Source organism: Hemicordylus capensis, chromosome 3, assembly GCF_027244095.1.
Source record: "Hemicordylus capensis ecotype Gifberg chromosome 3, rHemCap1.1.pri, whole genome shotgun sequence".
NCBI classification, from domain to species: Eukaryota; Metazoa; Chordata; class Lepidosauria; order Squamata; family Cordylidae; genus Hemicordylus; species Hemicordylus capensis.
In genome coordinates, this window is record NC_069659.1 from 91,336,073 (window position 1) to 91,357,363 (window position 21,291).

At 40.4% G+C, this 21,291-nt stretch overlaps 1 protein-coding gene across 5 annotated transcripts in view; it reads left to right on the forward strand.

Moving 5' to 3' along the window:
* The window catches only part of TTC3 (tetratricopeptide repeat domain 3), a 139,210-nt gene that overhangs the window by 70,434 nt on the left and 47,485 nt on the right, over positions 1 to 21,291 (forward strand). For all 5 annotated transcript variants that reach the window (XM_053306857.1, XM_053306856.1, XM_053306859.1 and 2 more), the window contains exons 19-29: positions 1,112 to 1,192; positions 3,081 to 3,193; positions 5,076 to 5,202; positions 6,139 to 6,258; positions 6,364 to 6,465; positions 7,770 to 7,862; positions 9,335 to 9,396; positions 10,415 to 10,551; positions 10,650 to 10,967; positions 18,432 to 18,701; positions 19,485 to 19,531. In XM_053306857.1, the coding sequence (XP_053162832.1) occupies positions 1,112 to 1,192; positions 3,081 to 3,193; positions 5,076 to 5,202; positions 6,139 to 6,258; positions 6,364 to 6,465; positions 7,770 to 7,862; positions 9,335 to 9,396; positions 10,415 to 10,551; positions 10,650 to 10,967; positions 18,432 to 18,701; positions 19,485 to 19,531 (1,470 nt within the window). The remainder of the gene's footprint in view (positions 1 to 1,111; positions 1,193 to 3,080; positions 3,194 to 5,075; positions 5,203 to 6,138; positions 6,259 to 6,363; positions 6,466 to 7,769; positions 7,863 to 9,334; positions 9,397 to 10,414; positions 10,552 to 10,649; positions 10,968 to 18,431; positions 18,702 to 19,484; positions 19,532 to 21,291) is intronic.

Here is a 21,291-nt window from a genome sequence, read left to right on the forward strand (position 1 = left end):
TAATGTAAAGGATAGATCTGTTAAGATCAGTTTAGACTTTTTCTTGGGGTTCTTACAAGAACAATAGAATACTAGCTGGCCTGGGCACAGAACATCTGTCCCTATAGTTGTCCCTTTTTTCTCCCCACCCCACCCCCGGCTGCTGCCGCTTTCTCTCCCCCGGCTGCAGCTTTTTCTCCCCACTTCCCGCTGCTGCTTTCTCTCGTGAGAGCTGCCACACATAGGATTAGCCACAGGTACATCTTAGTGAATTAGTGATCCCAGCTAGTATTTCCACAAATAGAATTTCTGTTTGAACAAGGGGGAGTAACTTGTTGATCCTTGCCCTCTTCCTCTGCAGACCCCTGTGTCCTTCAAAAAAAGACCTGGCTGAACCCCAGAGAGTTGGTGGGGAGGGGACAGGAGCAGGGTGTTTTCCCCCCCAAGGGGCACAGAAGCAGGGTGTTCTCCCCCCCCCAAGGGGCACAGAAGAAAGGGAGATCAATGAAAATTGCCCCTCCTCTCTTGCACAAACATTTTTTGTTTGTATTTCACAATGTTTCTCCTCCTGGTGCTGTTTGTATATGACGGCCAGCCTTGTGTGTCCAAGCAAGAGGTGTGTGGCTTTCTTCATCCTGCACTTGATAATCTTGCTCCTGTCCTCTTCAGTGCTTTCCCACTTCTCTCAGCACTGCTCCAGAATTTTCCTGATAACACTGCTTCTCTATCATGTACCTGAGAAGAATAAATACATTTTGCTATCCTTTGTTTAATTGAACAAGGGTGTTTTTTTTAGCATTACCTTACATTTTCTGCTTGTGAAATAGAGGCTCTTGTGGTTAATATAGTTTATGATGGTTACACAACTGAGGGATGCTCTTGTGAATGTAAATGTATTATAGAATAACAGTGAGTGCTCTTTGGTTCCCTTCTTGAGGACAGCGGATTGGATCCTGATTTTGCAATCTGTAGACAGGAGTTGTGTTCTGTGGGCAATTCTGTGAGTGCAACTTACCTTCCATTCATGGAGGGTGCTTCTGTTCATGGAACACAAGGTCCAGTTCATAGTGTGTCATTGAACATACATGTTTTCTTGTCTGCTATTTATTTGTTTGTTTTTAAAACATTGCAGGAGCTGAATCTTGCTCTTATTGACTATGTTGTGGTAATCTATGGGTATGCTACTGCTCTCCTTGGAATAGGGCAGCTTGAGGTAAGACTTCATACTATTGTGTCTGTGACTGTGTTCATACAGTCATACTATTGTGTCATACTGTTGTGTCAACATAGGACATACTATTGTGTCAACTGACATTTATTGAAATGCCAGTTATGGCAGTGAACAATTTATGACCTGAACTTATTAGGACAGGTTGTTGACAGTAGTGGTGTGCACGGAAACGCACCTCCGCGGTCTGGCGCTGGGAAGGGGGGCTCTTTAAGGGCGGGAGAGGGTGTACTTACTCCTCCCGCTGCTTTTGAAGGCATTGGGGGGGGGCAGGGTACCTCCCCGCCGCCCCTTCCCCCGTTTCTTGTCAAAAAACTTCAAAAGCCTGACTGCGTGTGCGCGCACGTGACGTGCACATGTGTAGTCAGGCTTTTGACGCCTTTTGATGAACGGGGGGAAGGGGCAGCAGGGAGGTACCCTGCTGCCCCAAATGCCTTCAAAAACAGGAGCGCTGGAAGGGGGAAAGCAGTGGGAGGGGTAAGTACACCCTCCCCAACCCTTAAAGGTCCACACACACACACACACCCCGGTGTCAAACCGCCAAACCGGCCCCAGGTCCGGACTGGTCTGGAGGCCCTTAGAATGGGCTCCGGACCAGTCTGTGCACATCCCTAGTTGACAGCTTGTTTCCTTCTAAGGGACACACTAGAAAGTCTCGTGACTAAAAGGTGAAGCCAACAAATCTTGTTTTTATATGCAATAATGTAAAAATATAAAAATATTGTCAAAAGCCACATACTAGTATATTGTGCTATCTTTTCTTCTGTAACTTGAGCTAATATTTCAAACATTTTCATGTGCTTATGTACATATATGAAAACAAATTACTTGAAGCAAATGAATGGTGCGATAGCATGGGGGAATCCAAAGGTACATAGATAGGTAAGGGATTTAGAAAACTCAAGACTGCTACCCTGGTATACAATGCAGTATATGCTATATAGCACAAACATACTTGTTTAACCTACTGTACATTGTCATCGGCAGAAGTTCTTAAATGTATTTAGCAAGACTTTTTAAGGATGAGAAGCTAAGAGGGGATAGATGTTGTTTCCATGTATCAAAGATACTTGATACATTATGTAGAGCATGCATATTATGTACTATTTCATGTATTTCAGTCCCTACTCTGAGAAAGTGCACCTTCAAAAAATCTTCATCCAATGTAAAATTCTGCTTAAAAGTGCTGATGTGTAAAATATGTGTGTTAAGCAAGAATATATAAATTGTCCATTTTCTGAATTTGTCACAGGATTTGATGTTAGCCAAAGGTTCTGCTTTGGGTTATGACCCATAGTGTAGTACTCCAGCATTACTCAAACTCAGGAAGATAAATTCCAGGGCAAGCAATATCACATCTTACAAATGTATTTATTTTAAGATGTTTACCTTGCTCTTCTATGGAGTACACAGAGCAACTAAAGTATATATTGCCTGTTTGTAGAAAGTAACTATACGGTTTATTTTAACATTGCTGTTCTCAGAAACCATGCATTTTGCTGTTATTAAATCTGAGTGTTTTGGTCTTTAGCAGCGATTGCAGCCAAATGCACATATCATAAGAATCTGCACTTAATAACTTTTTTTTAAATTAGCTCATAATTATGTTAATATCAGTAGGGCAAAAAAATCACTTTGCACAGATAAATATTTTCCTTTTTTCTCCTGGAAATTAAATTATGCTTTGTATATGGAGTAGAAGCATAAAAGCCTTATTTTAAAAGCTGATTTATGAGAGGGTAGAAGCACAGGATGCTTTCAGGTGGTATGGAGTTAGCTTAAAAGTTATATTTCAGGTCAATTTTGTATCATCTTAAACAGATGACTGTGTGGGTGTTGAAATGATTCTTGTACTGTTACATTTACTTCAAAGGAACTGGCCAAAGCTGAAGATCAATTTAATAAGATAATTGAGCAGTATCAGAAAGTGAAATTTAATTGCTTAGCACATTATGGAATTGGGAAAGTATATTTGAGACAAAACAAGTGAGTAGTGTTTTGCTTTTAAAAGTGAGCTAATTTCCATAAATAAAGCTTTCGTGCTCTTTAATGAGCTGATATTTTAAATGTCTTTTCTAATTATTTATGCCTGCTATATTTGTCTACCTGCTAGATTGCATGCTAGATTTGTCTTGTTTCAAATAGCTGAAGCCAAATGACACATCCAGCCCACTGGCATCATGCAGAGGTGCACATTTTCCAGCATGAACCTTCACACAGGGCCCAGCTTCCAAACTGGTGTTACTGGTTCCTTAGAGAGCTTGGAGCCATGCTGCATTTCAGCACTAACTTAGAAGGCATGTGGGGAGCACTGGAAAGGACTACACTTACTAGCACACCCTGCGTGCCTTCCAAGATGGCACTGAAACACAGCAAGGCTTCTGCTCTTTAAGGGGCCCCTGGAACCAGTGAGCAGTTGATTTGGAAGCTGGGTCCTATGTAGAGGTGTACATTGGAAGTGTGCACCGCTGCGCAGTGCCAGCGGGGCTGTGCATGTATGGCTTTTGCTATTCAAAGCTGAATAATTGCACAGGCATAATAATTGCTATGGTAGCACCAGAGAAAAATAGCTGGTGGCGGGGACAAAATAGGTTTTGGAGAAGGAAACGTTCATGTGTGTGGACTCTTGGTAGAAATGCAGGAAACTTATTTACTTGTTCAGTTCTCCATCAATTTATGGTGGGGGCAATTTCTCACCTTTGGCTCCCTCCAACTTCACCCACGCATATTTGAAAGAAATTAATAATTTTTATTTGTAAACCATGTTGAGCACTTTTGTTGAAAAGTGGTATATAAATATTCATAGTAGAATACATCTGGTGAGAGATTTAAAACATGTTAATAGTCTTTGATCAGAAAGAAATGTACTAACCAGTAGTTGCATCTGAGTGCTCAGGGTCCTTTCAGTTTAGGAGCACATTCTTACCTTTTGTTATTAGTCCCTAGAAGAAAAGATCAGATTCAGCTCCATGAGATACATGCAGGCAGGCCAGCAGCAGGGGATAGAGAGGGCTTCCAAACTTGCTTGTCTTCTCTTTGCTTTGCCTGCCTTTCCTCACAAGTATTTATTTTTAGCTTTTGGCCCCTTGGTGCACTGCTGCTTCCCATGTGCTCTCAGTGGTTGCTTCTCCCTAAGTTAATGTGTGGGCTGCTCCTTCTTTTGATGGCTTGTAAGAAACGTCTTTGGGGAGGTGGAAGATGCTGCCCACTTGCTCAAAGGAAAGTAGCTGCTGACAGAGCAGTAAGGAAGAGAAGAATCCAAAGAGGAGAGCTGGTCTTGTGGTAGCAAGCAGGACTTCTCTCTCTAGCTAATCAGGGTCCACCCTGGTTGCATATGAATGGGAGACTCCATGTGAGCACTGTAAGATATTCCCCTTAGAGGATGGAGCCACTCTGGGAAGAGCATCTAGGTTCCAAGTTCCCTCCCTGCAGCCTTGGAGAAGCTGCTTACAGTCTGTGTTGACAATACTGAGCTAGATAGACTAATTTTCTGACTCAGTATACGGCAGCTTCCTTTGTCGCTAATTGGCAAAGCAGGATTAGTAAGTGGTAATGGTATCAGCATGGAGGTTGTCCGTGCCAAGAACACTAGAATGGAGAAAGCATGCATCCTTGAATTGGATTGGCTCTTTCCTGTGAAAGGGAGCTTAGAAACTAGAATAGATTTGATTTTTCCTCCTCAGAAAGGCATAAATGTAGCTAGCCAAAAATTCTGTAGCTATCTTCCATTTTCATACTTAGTTAAACTTTTTGGGGAAAGAATAACACTCAGCTGCTTTGGGATCCAAAATACCAATTACTCCTCCATTAGGGACACTTGGATAAAATAAAATGTGATGTGCAACTTAAGTCTTTGCTTACATTATAGGTTTTTGGATGCTATGGACCAATTTACTAAATCAAAGATTGTGATTAGCCATAAGATTGTGCCTGGTATATTAACTTGGCCTACAACTTCGATAGTTATTGAAGAGACACGGACAGAGAAATTACAGGTAAGTAAGAATGCTATCTTGTAAATAAAACAGCTGACCATAAGCCACTTCATGTATTGTCTTTCTCGGATGAATTGAAGCTTCATTGTGGATTGCATGAAGATGAAAATTAGGAAAGCTGAGAAACCTACATTCGTGTTCACTGTAGACTGGCATGAGTGACTCTGCTCATCCTCTTCAGTAGGCAACACTTTTAGAAGCTGCTTCTTCCTCTGGGGCATGTCCTTCCAGTTTGTTCTGCCTCTATAGTCCTTCAAGTTCCACAAGGCTTCCTTTACAGGAAGGATGGCAGCCTTCTGCATTTCCAAACAGGGTGATCTCCTACACAGTAACACACTTTTTGCACATGAATTGCCTTTCATTGAGTCAGAGCCATGTTGGTTGATAGCTAGTTATGTAGAGAAAACATGGTCATGAACTTCCTTAAATTAATTTTAACTGTCTAGGTGAACAGATCTATTTTTGAACTAATTTCACTGGCAGAAAAAAACCCTAAAATGTCCCTTCATGTATTGCCCCGGAGATGTGGGAGTCACTTTCCTGTGACTTTGTCCTACCTTGCTCTAGTAATGTTGGGAAATCTCTAGCCATATGAGCAGGGTGAATCACATGGATTCCTTCCACCTGATTGGTGCCCAGATGTGCGAATTAGGAGTGTAAATAATAGAAGACAACCTTACCTTCTCATGTAAAAAAATAACCCACTACTGTAAGGGGAAATGAAAGTCTTCAGTGCATTAATGTGATGATGGGTCACTTGATGAGGCTGTGAATTTTGGTAGCATTCTTAGCATATGTTTTAAGTCTAGTTTAAATTGAAGCATATCAGAAAATATTTTAAGCACAGTCTTACTCTTTCAAAGTTGGTTTGAATTTTCTTGTACAAAAACTCAGGGAGGAAGCTACAGTACATAACTTTGATTTTACTGTTTATAGGCTATGTTGGAGGAGTGTATTAAGGAATGCAAGTTTCCTCCAAATCCAGATGCAGTTTGTCGCTACCAGCAGTGCCAAGCACATAAAATGAAAATATATTTTAATGATCCAGACTTCAAGGTAAATATGAAAGTCTGTTGAATAGAATCTTAGAAAATGACATATTTATGTTGACTTAGTCTTAAGAGGCCTAGTACTTATATTTCTGTGGTCTCCAAATTTCAGGGTTTTATACGTGTTACCTGCTGTGAACAGTGTATAGTTGAATTTCATGTAAGCTGTTGGAAGAAGCTGAAAGGAACAACAGACAAAGATAAAAATAACAAGGTAACATCCACATTCTGATGACCTGTTGCACTGAATTGTACTTCAAAAGAGACCAAATTTGTAGTGAAAGACAATGAACGAAATAGGCATGTGGAGAAATGCATTTATAGGATACTTGCCGTGTTACTGCTGAACACATTATTACTTGCAGTCCTGGCTCTCCAGAGGTCATGCAATAAGGGAAATTCTAGAAAGATTCTAATGTCTCAAAAGACAAATGATTATTTCCTTTGTCGTTCTCCCCCTTGCCCCCAAATTTATTCTAATCATAGTTACTCCACAGAGTTGGGAGCAGCCAGTTAGAGCAGCCAGTTACCTGAAGACAGCTGCTTGTGTTGGTCCTATTTCTTCTTACTGAAAAATAAGGCCAGGAAATCCTTTATTCGAGTTATTTGAAGTAGTGGTAAATATTTGACTGTGTGTAGTCGGCTCATGCTCTGAAACAAATGAATACCACCTTCATCTGTCCTATTAAATTTCTTGTGCATAAAACTCGAAGAAAGTGCTATTTCTTCTCTTCAGTGATCAAGGTATTTTGGTATATAGAATGTTATCTAATGCAATTTCTTCAGTGTCTTTGTGAGAGAGATGAAGATGATGTTCTGCTCCCAGTCCAAGATGGATCAGAAATGAAACACTTGTTAGGGGTGTGCATGAACCAGTTTGGCGGTCTATTAACAGACTGCCAAACCGGTTCGAAAGACCAGCGTTCGAGCCGGTTCAAAGGGGTGTGTGTGTGGTGGGTAGTGTCCTTACTTCCCCTGCTGCATTTTCCCCTCTGGTGCTGCTTCCAAAACTGCTGCCGCAGGGCAGCCGTATATCCTCTTGCCGCCCCAGTCAGTGTCATACCAGAAGGTGTGGGTGCACATGCGCAACCGCCACTTCTAGTATGATGTTGACCTGGGCGACAAGAGGGTATTCAGCTGCCCCACAACAGCAGTATTGGAAGCAGCGCTGGAGGGGGAAATGTGGCAGTGGAGGTAAGGGCACCCTCCCCGCTGTTTAGAGCAACCCCTCCCCATCATCTTGGTGTGCAAGGAACCAGTTCCATACACATCCCTAACATTCATTACATTGAGTTAATGAATTAAAAATAATTTCCCTTCAGTTCAGATTTAGCTGTAGTAAAGTTGATAAAACAAAGAAAAATTAGCAGAACAGTTTTTTTTAAACTAAAAAATTGTGCATATGTTCCACGTGACTATTCATGCAGTGCTTAAATTCTGTTTTTTGAAAATGTGCATTCAGCTGTGCTTGTAGTGAAATCCTACCCACAGGGATATGTTTTCTGCTGATACCCACAGGATTTTCTTCAAGAGATGTGTTTCACTCCAGATTGTAAAGGCCTCATTACTAACATTGTTGTCTTCAGTGCATCTGGTCTTATCAAACATAGGGTAAGAATTATAACTTTGCATCATTGGAGTATTAAAGATAGAGAATTCTCCAGTCCTGGGTCAGTATTGGTTGTATGAGAAATCCTAGTACTTTACTTAATTTAAAAAGTTGTATAGTCTACCCTTCTTGAAAACAACATGGTTCATATTCATAGACTATAATAACCAATGCAAATTATAAAATTAATACAGTAACAATGGCCTACATCCAGACCAATGTTTTGTAAGTGCAAAGATGTAGCAGAGTTAAATTGTGCAAAGAAAAGAATTTCTGTTCCAATCTAATTCTTGTGCTAGTGGAAAGTTGACACATTGAATAACCTTGTATGTTTCCCAGAAAAGGTCTTCCACGAGTGGTTGCACAGCAGCTCCACACACTCTTTAAGTGTGTGCAACGTGTTTTTTTGCAGTAGCGCAACAATCCTCTGGATGTCAGCCACTGTAAACTAGTAATTAAGCAATGAATACCACACAGGTCACTAAATTGCTTTTAAAAGAGAAAGGTTTTCATTTATGACTGTAAAGCTTATAGCCCTGGCACAGACATAAAGTTTGGGACTCTTACTTTCAGTTAATGTGCATAACCAACTGTTGACTAAGAGCTGGGGAGCCAGCTCTAGGACTATGCAGTCCCCCACCCCCACCACCAGTTTCCCCTTCAAAAATGAACTAATCCTTGTCATATAAGTGGTGAAATGGTGGTGCCAGTGTAACATTTTAAATGCAGCTAAGGTGGGAGGGGGAATTGATTCAGCAGAGAAACCATTGAGGGAAATAAGGGCATAATCATTTTGTTTGCTGCTGGTCTCTTTGCCACAATTAAGGGAGCCCCGAATGTTTCATGTTCAGTGGCCTGTGGTATTTCCTTGAAAGGGGAATTCATAAAATTGAGGCTTACACTGAGGGGGCCCTATTTTGCATTTTGGGTCTAATTGACAAGAATAGTAGCCCTATTCATATGTTCAACACATATACAATCTGTGTACAGTGTACACATCTGTACACATGTACTATTCATACAGTATGTTCAATGCATGTACTGTAGTAGCTCCCTGTGTGTAACTTACATTTGAAGAGAACTGTAACCAAGTACACTTTTTAAATGAACACACACAGAATTGTTCACACACAAAACCTGTGCATGTGTACAAGATACCTGTATGTGTGTCCTATGTAATTCTTGAATAGAGTTTAAGAGATATTGGAAGTCTGTTAGTAGATCAGCAAATGATGATGGGCCAGAGGAAGAAAGTACCACACCAGTAGCTTCAAAAATTGATTAAAAGAAACCTTCATTTTCTGAACGAGTGTCTAATTTATAATAATGTGAACAAATTTCCACTTTGTTTTCATATTAATATATGTTGATCTAATGGCAGAGCAGTATCTATTCCCCCCCCCCATATGATCTTAATGAAAAAGTATTAAGAAAAAGAAAAATCTTTGAAACAACTACTTTTCTTCCCCCTTAGTTTGAACATAAAATAAAACCCAAGGAACTCCCAAGGCCTGTTGATAAGCAGAAATGTTTGAGGTAAGTTTCCTAGCTATCCAAGTAGAAATGCTTCAGGAAAATTTCCTAGCTATGCAAGGAACACAAGCTATTAGTTTTCAGAGCAATGCGATTGCCGGAGGACAAGATGGATGTTGAATCTCATTTCCTGGAATGGGAGAGGAAGGGGTGGGGTTTGTGTGTGTGTTGCAGTTGTCTCACACTTGTGCATAGGTTGCTTGTTTTCCAAGCACATGACCTTTCCAAGGGCAGAGCCTCTGCATGTCAGGTTGGAAATCATGGCTGGTCATAGTACTGCAGTGTGCTCAGTTGTATTCACGGCAGGGGATAGGTCATGCCCTTTGTTTTTAATTGGATTATTATTTGGACATATATTTTCATTCATTTTGCATGGGCCCTTGGGGTGGAATAGGCTAGACAGTAAAATTACTATTTCTATAAATTGTGAAATCAAGGCTTCATGCTGCAGACTAATTATATGAAAGAATAAAGCACAAAATCACTTAAACATGCTTAGTTTTACCATAATATGGGCAATTGCTTTTAGGAATAATATACAGATAATATATTATTAATATTGAGAGTTACAGATATTCTTGAAAATCAGTTCACAGTTAATGGCATCACCCATGTGTGAGCTTTGGGAGCAAGTGGTCTTGCCACTGAATTGATGACTGGTCTGTGTCATCAGTGGCACATGGAGGTGCCAATTTCTGTGAGCTGGCATCTCTACATGGGACCTCCTTATGTGACCACTGTGATTTATGCAGCTGAGCAGAACATTGAAGGGGTACTGATCACACAAATCACGATGGCGATGTGTATATAGACTTGTGTACGCAGTCCCCATGTGGAAGTGCCGGTTCATAAAGACTGCCTCCATGATCTGGCACTCTCTTGGGGACAACTATCTGGTTTTAAGACTTCCATGTCTGTAAAACATTGGTGGTACTGATCTTTTAAGTAAAGATTGAATGATTGAGAACTGTACATACATATATATTTTAAAATGCTATCGGGCTTCATTGTTGTTTATCAGTTCTAGGAGCTTACAAATAAAACAAGAAAAAAAATTAAGGAAAAAGTGTATGAAAGAAGTAGCCTTGAAAGCCACAAAAGACAGTACAGAAGAATGTCAACGAGGAACCAGTGGCCTACTTTATGATAGTCATAAAGGTATACAAATCTTTGAGAATCTCCATGTTTCTTTGTGTATAGTGTCCTACCTATCTCTAGAGCCTGGCAGTCATTGCATTTTATTTGTTTTATCTTAGGAAATATTCAGAAGTGTTTTTTTACTGGTGATAAAGTCCTGCAACTTATTGTACAGAATGCTGAGAAAATAAAGATAGGCGTACATGATGCCTTCAGACTTCTTAATGGATTGCTTTCATGTGGGGTAATTAGCGAAGAGGATTATGCTGTATTTTCAACTAGTAGTGTTTCATCAAATGAAGTAATGGAACAGCTCATAAAATACTTAATCCAGAAAAACAATAGAGTGAAGACAAGAATTTTTGTTCATGTTTTAAGTGAGCTTGAAGAAGTGGATCCCAAACTACATGACTGGATGAAACATCTTGATGATAATGGTAGGACTGTGTTCTCTATTGCTCAATAGTAATGTAAATTTCTTTTTTTTCTTTTCTTTTTTTTTTATTTCAAATTTTTATTAACTTTTACCAATAACAGTCATAGTAAACACAATTACAAATTGACTTCCCGCGCACTTCTTTTCGTGATAACAACTTTTCCATTTCTATACATATATACATCAATGCCATTTTTTTTGTTATCAAATATCATCTATACATTATTTTATAATAATTTCCTTTTAGAGCATAAGATACAGTGAATTTTAAATCAGTTTTCCATAATTTTTCCCAGGTTACCGTTTCTATATTGCACCCCACATCTTGAGCCCACTTTTTCATAAACGTTTTAACCACTTCCTCTCTTGTCTCCTCCAAAAGTAACACTTTATACATTTAGAAACTAATTGTCAGAACTTAAAATCTAATCATCAAATCCAACTTAAAAATCTAAATAATTATAAAATTCAGCTTTGTTTTCATTAGGGGCATAAGTTCCAATTATTACCATTTTAATTCCAAATATTTGAATTTCCAGTGCTAATAACCTATCTTCCTCATCTTTAAAAATCAATTTAGATTCAAATTATTATTTGACATTAAATACTACCCCCCCCTTTTTTTTTCTTGTCTAGGTAAACAAATCCTTGTCCAAAAGCCTTATTAACTAAAAAAATTTTCTCTTGCTTTCTGATATGTCTTCTACAAACACACAATGTCCAAATTTTGTTTCTTAAAAGAATGAAAGAGTCTGTTTTGTTTTGTTTTTTGTATTTAACCCATTAATGTTCCAAGAGAGAGTCCTCTAATCTCTATTTAGTCTAATTTGAATTATGTGTTGAAGGAGCTGGATGCTCAAAAGATAAGTTTTTTAAAAATATATATTTCCACCAGAATTCTTGCACTTTAAGGAGCTCTGTAAATCTGTTCTTCTTAGCCTTATTAAAAAAAAGAAACTCCCTCCAATAATTCCCCCCTGAAGTATATTCCATTGGGATTCAAAACATCTGTCAAAAATTTGTAATCCTTAGTTTTCCTTGGAATTCTGGCTGGTATTTCTTTCATTAAGCAAAGAACTGCCTCAATCTGTAACTTCACCTCTTCAGCTGAGATTCCCAAAAGTAATATAAACTCCTCCACCAGCAATTTTTTGATGTTTTGGCCAATTCTTTCTGAAATACCTCTGAACCTTGAAGATCTCTCTTTTTGTCTAAATTCCAACAATAGTAATGTAAATTTCAGGCAAAATATTTCCACTCCTTTATATTTACACTCTGTCCAAATACCACATGATCTGGATCGTGATCCGTTGAGCTCCATAAGAAATTGGTTCTGCACCTACGCAGAATCCTCCCTGTGTGGAGTACCACTACTCCTTGTGGCGTTCAAGCCCTGCGCCTCGTGACCACGTGGATGATATTTAAGGCGGGAAGAACGCCACTCCCTCAGTTCCTTTTCTATGGTCATAGCAATCACATCTCAGTTGTTGCAGCTCCGCAACTTGGTTCTGCGCTATCCAGTGAGTTCTGTGTACTTTTTTCTAAAAAGATGTCTGATTATTCTGGTTTTGACTTCGAACTTCAATGACAACAACTATGGAAAAGCCCAAGAAGACAGGGGAAAAAACTTTTAAATGGTGCTCCAAGTGCGGAGCTAAGCTTCTTTCACAAGATCATTATGATTCTTGTCTGATTTGCCTTGGCAAAAGCCACAATACTTCGACATGCAAGATCTGTATGTCTTTCTTGAAGCAGAGAAGGCGAAACAGGGAGCTTAGGTTGTGAGTCGTCCTGTTTGAACATCCTGAGCCCTTTCATGCCTTCAGCATCTATGGCTGGGGCTGCCCGGTTGTCTGCAGCCCAAGGACTGCAGATCAAACACAGACTAAATCCTCGGCCCTTTCATTCAAATCTCCAAAACCACCAAAGAAACCTAAGGAAAAACGTCACTCGAATGAGGAGAATGCGGGAGAACCGACTATAAAGAGGCAAAAGACCCACGCCTCAATACTGGGGAAAACCATCGAGCTTACAGGATGTAATAAATAACCTCAATGTCAAGACTGTTGACCCTGAAAGAAGCAACACTTGAGACCACAAACGCCGAAACCATTGACATCAACCTTCAACACCAAGCTGTCCTTCGATGCCAAGCCTTACTACGCAGCTACAATCTTGGACATTGAAGCCGTCGATGCAGATGCCTGGGATGGCCAACATCAATCTCTATATTGATGTCAGTCTTAATGCCGAAAAGAATACAGACCTCATCAATCTCACTGGCTATGATGTGTCTGCAGTCCTCAGTGCCATCGATGCCAACAGTTCAATGTCAGGGCATAACTTCAGCTCTGTGTATACCAGTTTTAACGGAGTCATGTCAGGTGACCCCTCGACGTCGAGAACTGACAACCTTTGACATCTAGAGTGATGGTGATGATATCAAGGGGGTGGAAATTGGGCTGGATCCTTCTACTGCCCAAACGCTCTTATCATTTCTGGATTCCAACACAAGCACTCCATCCACTTCAACGTTCAGAGGCTTCCTGCCTCAGGCAAAAGACCAACAGGTCCTGTTAACATCAAGTCAGTCAGCATCAGCAATGCCAGTTAGTTACACAAGCTAACTCCCCTGTTTGCTATGCACTGAGAGCAGCCCATCTTGCCACTATGTCAAGTTGACATTCTTGCAGGTTTTCACACTGCTCTACTTTGGCCACTCAAACCCACTGCAGCTGGTAGTCTGGGTCTCTTTTCTCCTGGTTTGTTGTATGACTACCACAATGATAGGTCATGGAAATCCTTTCACTCTGAGAGACAGACACAAACATATCCTTTAATGGCAGCCATAACACAGGGCATGTCTGTAAAAATCTTGGCAGTAGGTGATGCATCAGCTACTCTGATACTGGTAACTATAGCAGCCCCCACTTCAACACAATCTACTTCACCACATAACATCAGATTGTTGGGTTCTTAAGATATTATCTTCAGGATACACCATTGAGTTCAAGACAATGCTGGTTTTCAAAGGTGTCTGCTTCACACTGGCGACACCGTTCTGCTGGAAGAAGTGAAGGATTTGTTGATGAAAGGGGCTATAGTCCCTGTACCATGGGGAAGGAGGTGGGAGGGCTTCTACTTGTGCTATTTCCAAACCCCAAGAGAGTAGGGGGAATTCAGCCAGTAATGGACCTGAGACACTTGAACAAGTTTGTCCATGTGAATAAGTTTCAAATGACAGCGTTGCAAGACATACTGCCACTCTTGCATCAGGAATGGTGGCTTGCGACATTAGGCCTACTTGCACAATGGAATTCAAGAAGCTCACAGGAAATAACTGAGGTTCACTGTGGGCAACTCAGTGTAACAGTACAAGGTACTGCTGTTTTGGCCTGTGTACTGCTCGATGCATTTTCGCAAAGTGCATAGCAGTGATTGTTGCACACCTAAGGACAAGTGGAATTGGAATTTTTCTGCAATTGGATGATTGGCTTATAGTGTCGAGAGACAAAAAAGTTACATTCTCAAATACCATATGTATTGCAACTTCTCCAAGAGCTGAGCATAGAAGTGAACTAGAAAAAAATCCAAACTAGACCCAGTGTCATCAATAGCTTACACAGGAGCAATCCTAGACACTCAAGCAGGAAATACTTACCACAAGAATGGTTCCAATCTAAGTAACCGATCCATCTCTTCACAGTACAGCCCACTCAGCCTGCAAGGCAGATTCAATATCTCCTAGGTCTCATGGCCTCCTGCAAGACAACGGTTCAATATACACATTTGAAGATGAGGAAGTTACAATTGTGGTTCCTCTCAGTCTTTTGCCCAAATGTGGACAGTCTTTTTCTAAGACTGATCAATCAATCAATCCAATCTCTACGTTGGTGGACACTTCAGAAAACCACCTCCAGGGAGTCTGCCTTCAAACTCCGATGCCTACTGTCTGGGTGGCAAACAGACACCTCTATGATGGGTTGGGGGGCACATTTCAATGGCTGCAAAGTACAAGGGCAATGGAGCTGTCAGCAGAAGCATCTTCATATCAACTTCTTAGAGCTTCTGGCTGTATATCAAGCAATGAAAGCCTTTCTACCAATGCTGAGAGACCAGTTAGACAACACCACTGTGGTTGCCTATTTATCCTCTGGCAATACACATAAAGGGGACAGACAATGTTCTAGCAGACCTTTGATTTTATTTGAGTCGGACCTTTGCGCGAAGGGATCAGCACAAATGGGAAGTAAACACAAGATATTTACATCCAATATTCAAAGCTTAGGACTGGCCTGAGAGAGGGATCTGTTTGCAACATCACAGAATGCAAAGTGCAAGAACTTCTGTTCCAGGGCGGGACATGATCCTCTGTCTCTATGGGACGCAAATTACTACATCCCGACATAAGCACCTTAAGGCTGACAGTGGTGCAGATAGACGTTTTAGATAAGATCATGCTAAATCAGCAAAAGCCATCAATTCAGAAAAACTATACAGTGGTCCCTCGACTTACGTAGTTAATCCGTTCCGAACGGACGTTCGTAAGTCGAAATTTTCGTAGGTCGAAAAGCGCGCCCACGGAGGTCTGGAAACATTCGTAAGTCAAGGAAACCGCATCTAAAAATTCGTAAGTCGAGGAAGCCGCATCTAAACCGCCAACTACTTCCGGTCTTTTTTGTCGTTCGTAAGTCGGAAACGTTGGTTGTCGAGTAGTTCGTAAGTCGAGGGACCACTGTACTAGAAAATGGAAGAGTTATGCAGGCTCTCAAGGTTTCCGCCCATTGAAAGTATTAGTCCGGGAGATGCTTCTCTACTTAACTTCTCTGAAATCAGGTCTTTCTAATGTTCATTTAGCAGCTCTGTCACCAATGCATCCAGAATGGGATGGAAAATCATTGTTATTCCACCTGAGCTGCAAAGGTTTCTTAAAAGGCCTCACTAATCTGTATCCACCAGTAAGACAACCGATAGCGCAATGGAGCATCTCTTTGGTTCTCTCTCTCTGCTTTAACTGAGGAACTTTTTGTTGTTTTTATATTTATAATCCTGCTTTTCCTCCATGGAGCCCAGAGCCCATACATGGTTATGTTTCTTCTCACAACAATCCTGTGAGGTAGATTAGGCTGAGAGAAGAGTGACTGGCCCAGAGTCACTCAATGAGTTTCATGGCTGAATGGGGATTTGAACTCGGGACCCCCTGTTCTTAGTCCAACACTTTAACCACTATACCACACTGGCTCCTCAGCAAATCTTAAGTTGGTCACCTTGAAGATTGCATTCTTAGTTGCAGTCACTACAGCCCGCAGTTAGTGAACTGAAAGCTTTGCGTATGGACAAACCACACACAAGATTATATCCAGATAAAGTTCTAATGCAAATAGATAACATATTCTTAACAAAGATAGTGTCTGATTTCCACATAAACAAGGACATTGTACTGCCAACCTTCTTCAGAGACCCTTCAACCTCACTAGAGAGAGCACTAAACTCCCTAGATGTAAGAAGAGCACTACTTTTCTATCTGGCTAGGACGAAGATTATTTGCAAGACAAAAAGACATTTCATCACTTACAAATGAAAATCAAAGGGTCACTGTGTGTACAGACAGTGCCTTTCACCCTGGCTTATTGAACTTATGACTACTGACCTACAAATAACAGAAGGTAGAGGCACTGAAATCCATAATATTTCATGCTTACGCAGTCTCAGTGGCCTATTTGTCTGGCATATCCTTCAAAGACACATGTAAAGCGGCAACCTGGTCATCAGAAATGCCCTTTATAAAACATTATGCCATTGACTAGCACTCTGCAGCGGAGGCTAATTTTGGGAGAGATGTACTTAAAAGGGTGTTACAATAACGACTGTTACCTCCACCTGAATGAGCTAACTAAGCACCCATTTTTATGGAGCTCAATGGATCACGATCCAGATAAACAGGTTGCTTACCTTTAACTGATGATCTGGTAGTGATCCGTTGACATCCATCCCATACCTCCCCATTGAAGTAGTTCAAGCCTCTGTAATAGAATTCACCTGCTATTTCCTGCAAGGATGGGCGCCTACTCCAGTGGTCGTCCAGGAACTGAAGGAGTGGTGTTCTTCCTGACTTAAATATCATCCATGTGGTCACTTGGGTCAGGGCTCGAACGCCACGAAGAGCTGTGGTACTCCACACTGGGAAGATCCACACAGGCACAGAACCCATTTCTTATCTCCCAACTGTTATTTATAAGATTTGTTCACTTTAGATAAACAGAGTTGGTTGCAGTTGCTGCTGATGTACAAAATAAAAGTTGGGAACTGGTCATGTAAATAATTCTGTTCTCCAAATAGTCCCCTGTAATATTCATACAAAAAGGAATAGTGGCTGACATACTGTTCAGCGAGCCACAGATCCAAGAGGAATCCATGCTCGCTGCTTCTGAGCTACTCATCAGTCTGTCAACACTACTAGTAATGGTGGAGGCTCCTCCATGCCATTGATGCATTAAGTCCTCACAGCTGTGACCTAGAATGGCTATTTGCTCTCACTCTTCCCCCCTGCCCTGGCAGATCACCATAAGGTTCCTAGTCAGCAACTAGGGATAATATGTGCATCCATACATGTGTCTTGGATGACACACAAAATCTGTTCTAGGATAGTTTTGCATCTGTCTAAGTAATGTCTATTGTATAGTCCTTTTTTAAAAGAGAAATGAATCCAAACCTCAGTCAGGAACAAATTGGCTAACAAGGTGTGAACATAGTTGGACCCATGTTGCAAATAACGTTTTTTAGATACAGCTAGACCACTAATAAGTTTTTCCATTCCTGTTTCATTGCCATAATTACTTCATTTAATAGCTAATAGTCTAATTTGGCTTGGGTCCAGGGTACTTACAAGAGCACCTCTTTTTGTCATGAACCCTGCCACCTATTAAGATCACCTGGGGAGGTCCAGTTACGATTGCCACCAGCTCACCTAGTGGTGACGCAGGACTGGGCCGTCTCTGTGACTGCTTCAGGGTTTTGGAATACACTCCCTTTCAAAAGAAGAGCAGCTCCGTCTCTGATTGCTTTTAAAATGACCCACCTGTTTCCCCATGCTTTTAATTAAAATCAATTTTAAACTGTTTTTATTCTGTGGAATTGTGTTAATTGTTTTTATATTTGTTATATTTGGATTATATATACATCCTAGCGATATATATCTCAGGTGGTATCTAAAAATGATAAAGAATTTCTTAACTTTCTGGCAAATCCAGTCTCTAATTATTTTTATATCATCTTCTGTTTAGTTAGTCTGAAAAATCTTAGGAATGTAACATTCCATAACTTTCCTGAATATGTTCTCAAAAGAAGTTACTTGGACAAATGAGGCTAAATTTAAGTACTCCTTAAAGTGTAAGCAAGTTAAATGTGTGTCCTGAGGATAGAAAAGCATGAAGTTAATTTTTTTCTCTTAAATTTTATTTTGCAGGTTTAAAAGCTACAGAAGTATTTTTCAATTATTATGGTGTTGATATTTTGGAACCTGAGCTTAGTTTCATATCTCTTCTCTGGAGTGAGAAATATGGTATTAAACTAAACAGTATATACACCTGCTCATGTCCAGATTATGTTGAAATAATGAACTACTTTGAAAAACTGTCAGTCATGGAACTTCGTCGTGTGTTATGGCTATTAGAAGAAAACAGAGAGCATTTTCCCCTTTATCACTCTGTTTTAGATGAATATTTTGATGAAATGGGTAAGTATACTAGGATGAACAAAGGAATCGGCTACCCCTTTAAAACATAAATGTACACCAACTATATCTGTCACCCATTTGATTCTTATTTCTGGGATCTGTACTAGAATAAGTTCCCAGGAGTCTGGTGCAAGTCTTGAAGAAAGGTGCAGCTAAAGTCTGTCTGTAAAAGAAGTTTCAGTTTCTTATATCTATACTTGCCTACTCCCCTGAGATCCTAAAGGCGTGAGTTCCTGAGCTGGGAAAGGGTAAACTGTGTGTTCAGTGCAGATGGTGCAGTCCACATGGGGAAAGATGTGCACCATTATATATTGGAAGGGGGTGGGTGTAGCTCTCTGAATTACCTGATGCTTCTGTAAGGATGAGCTCTAAGTCAGATAATATTTAAAATTAAAATATCTTTGATTAGTGGTAGATGTGTTACTTATGTGGTTGTGATTATAATGGTTTATGAATTCAGTGTAGTTTCAATCATAACTTAACTTGTCATTTTTATTTCAACCAAATCTAGGCATGACTGATTTCTTTTGGTTCAGGGCCATTGGGTCTGTTCACTGAAGTGATAGTTTATACTCTGTTGGAAGAATTCAATCCCCTTATCAAATGTCAGAATATGGTAATGGTTTGAGCTGCAGTATTAAATATCCCTATAATATAATTTTAAGCATGTTTGCAATTATGAGAATGGAGGACCTTTTTTTAAAGTTATGGAAATAGTTTGAAATAGAGACTTTGGAATGATCTCTGTGTGTCTTATTTTTTAAATATTTATTTCTTAAATAGAGAATCCTTTTACTGTATTAAAGAAGCAGGAAATTGAAACTACTGCAGTAAGTTTGGTTTAATCTACTTGTTGAAACTGAAACATGGATACATTTTAATACAAATCGTTTCTAATAGGTGTGGGTGAATGCTTACATTTACCAGTAAAGCTTCAGATTTTAATATGCCCAGAGAAAAATGTCAGTAAATGAGTAATTTCTGTAAATATCATTTCTATGATTTACAGCTTAAGGATATTTTAGAATGGCACAGGTATAAATGTCAAAAAGAAGGTTCACTACATTACTCACCGGGTCTATTCAAATCAAACCAAACTTCTGATATCCATTGTAACACATGCTAGCATGGTAGAGACATAATGTGTCCTAGTCTCTTAAAACTAGGATTCAGATTAAAAGCATCCTGAACTTGGAACTTTCTGCCATTTATATAGAGCACAACTATAAATGTTTTGCTTCTCAAAAAAAACCCTTGATGGATTTGTTTAATCTGAGAGGTAGCCCTGCATTTGTAGTCTTTCAATGCCTTTTGGTTTTTCCCTACTTGTCATCTTCCAGTGGTCCAGATATTGGTGCGATCTCTTCTCCATCCACCAGAAACAGAAACAGGGTTTTTTTAAAATTAGTATGCTGGGGTTTAGACTAGGAAGTACCTCTTGCTTCCCTGCTAGAGCTTGCCTCTGTGTGCTGCAGATTCAAGTCTCTGGTTGACTGCTTGGCTTTAGTCAGGGGTTTCTTCTTTGTCTCTAGCCCATGCTAATAGTACAGAACTAAAGAGTTGCTGGGGCCAGCCTCACAGCTGCTGCTGGTCTTCCTACCCCAGTGCATGGGGTAAGTGAAGCCAGACCTTTTGCTTTGGATTTGGGCCCTACTCTCTATCCTTGTCTCTTTCTTTCCCCATTACCTTGCCTTGGCATGTGTTGTTTCCTCTAGTGTTGGTTGCCATTTTTTCTTGGCAACTCTCATATAGGGGTATCTCAGCCTTTGAAGCTGGCTCTAGCTAGGAGGGCAATTTTTTTACTGGGTAAATGAAAATACTGGCCTTTGGGGCCAGGGGGACTGCCGTTAAACTGCCTGCTGAGGCCCCAAGTGGCAACCTGGAGGCTAAGTAGCTAGACCCTCAGTTGCCTAGCACCATGGCTAGGGTCTGGATCTGCAGTACTTCTTAGTTGCTGAAAAGTGATACATAAATATTTGTGAACCCTAACTTCACATATATGTTGATGGGGTCTGAGCTGTCAGTGACTGACCAGGAGAGAGATCTTGAGGTCATGGTGGACAGCTCATTGCATGTGTCAACTTTAATTTGCGGCAACTGTGAAAAGGCCAATTCCATGCTTGGAATCATTAGGAAGGGATTGAAAATAAAACTGCAAATATCATAATGCCCTTATGATATGGTGCGGCCACATGTGGATTAGTGTGTACGGTACTGGTCACCATACTTCAAAAAGGACAGAACTGGAAAAGGTGCAGAAGGGGGCACTCGAGGTGATTGGGGCCTAGAGCACCTTTCTTAAAAGGCAAGTCTACAGTACCTGGGGCTTTTTAATTTAGAAAAAAAGCATTGAGGAGAGACAGAATAGAGGTCTATAAGATTATGTATGGTGTGGATAGGGTACATAGAGAGATTTATATTCTCTCTCATGACACTAGAACCATCCCATAAACCTGGTTGCCAAGAAATTTAGGACCGACAAAAACACGAGGTTTGCTAGCCCTGGCAAATCACACACACACAGACTAGGACTTATCCCTTGAAACCAGCCCCTCAAAATCTCCCCTTCTCCTGTTAGTTAGTTTGAAGG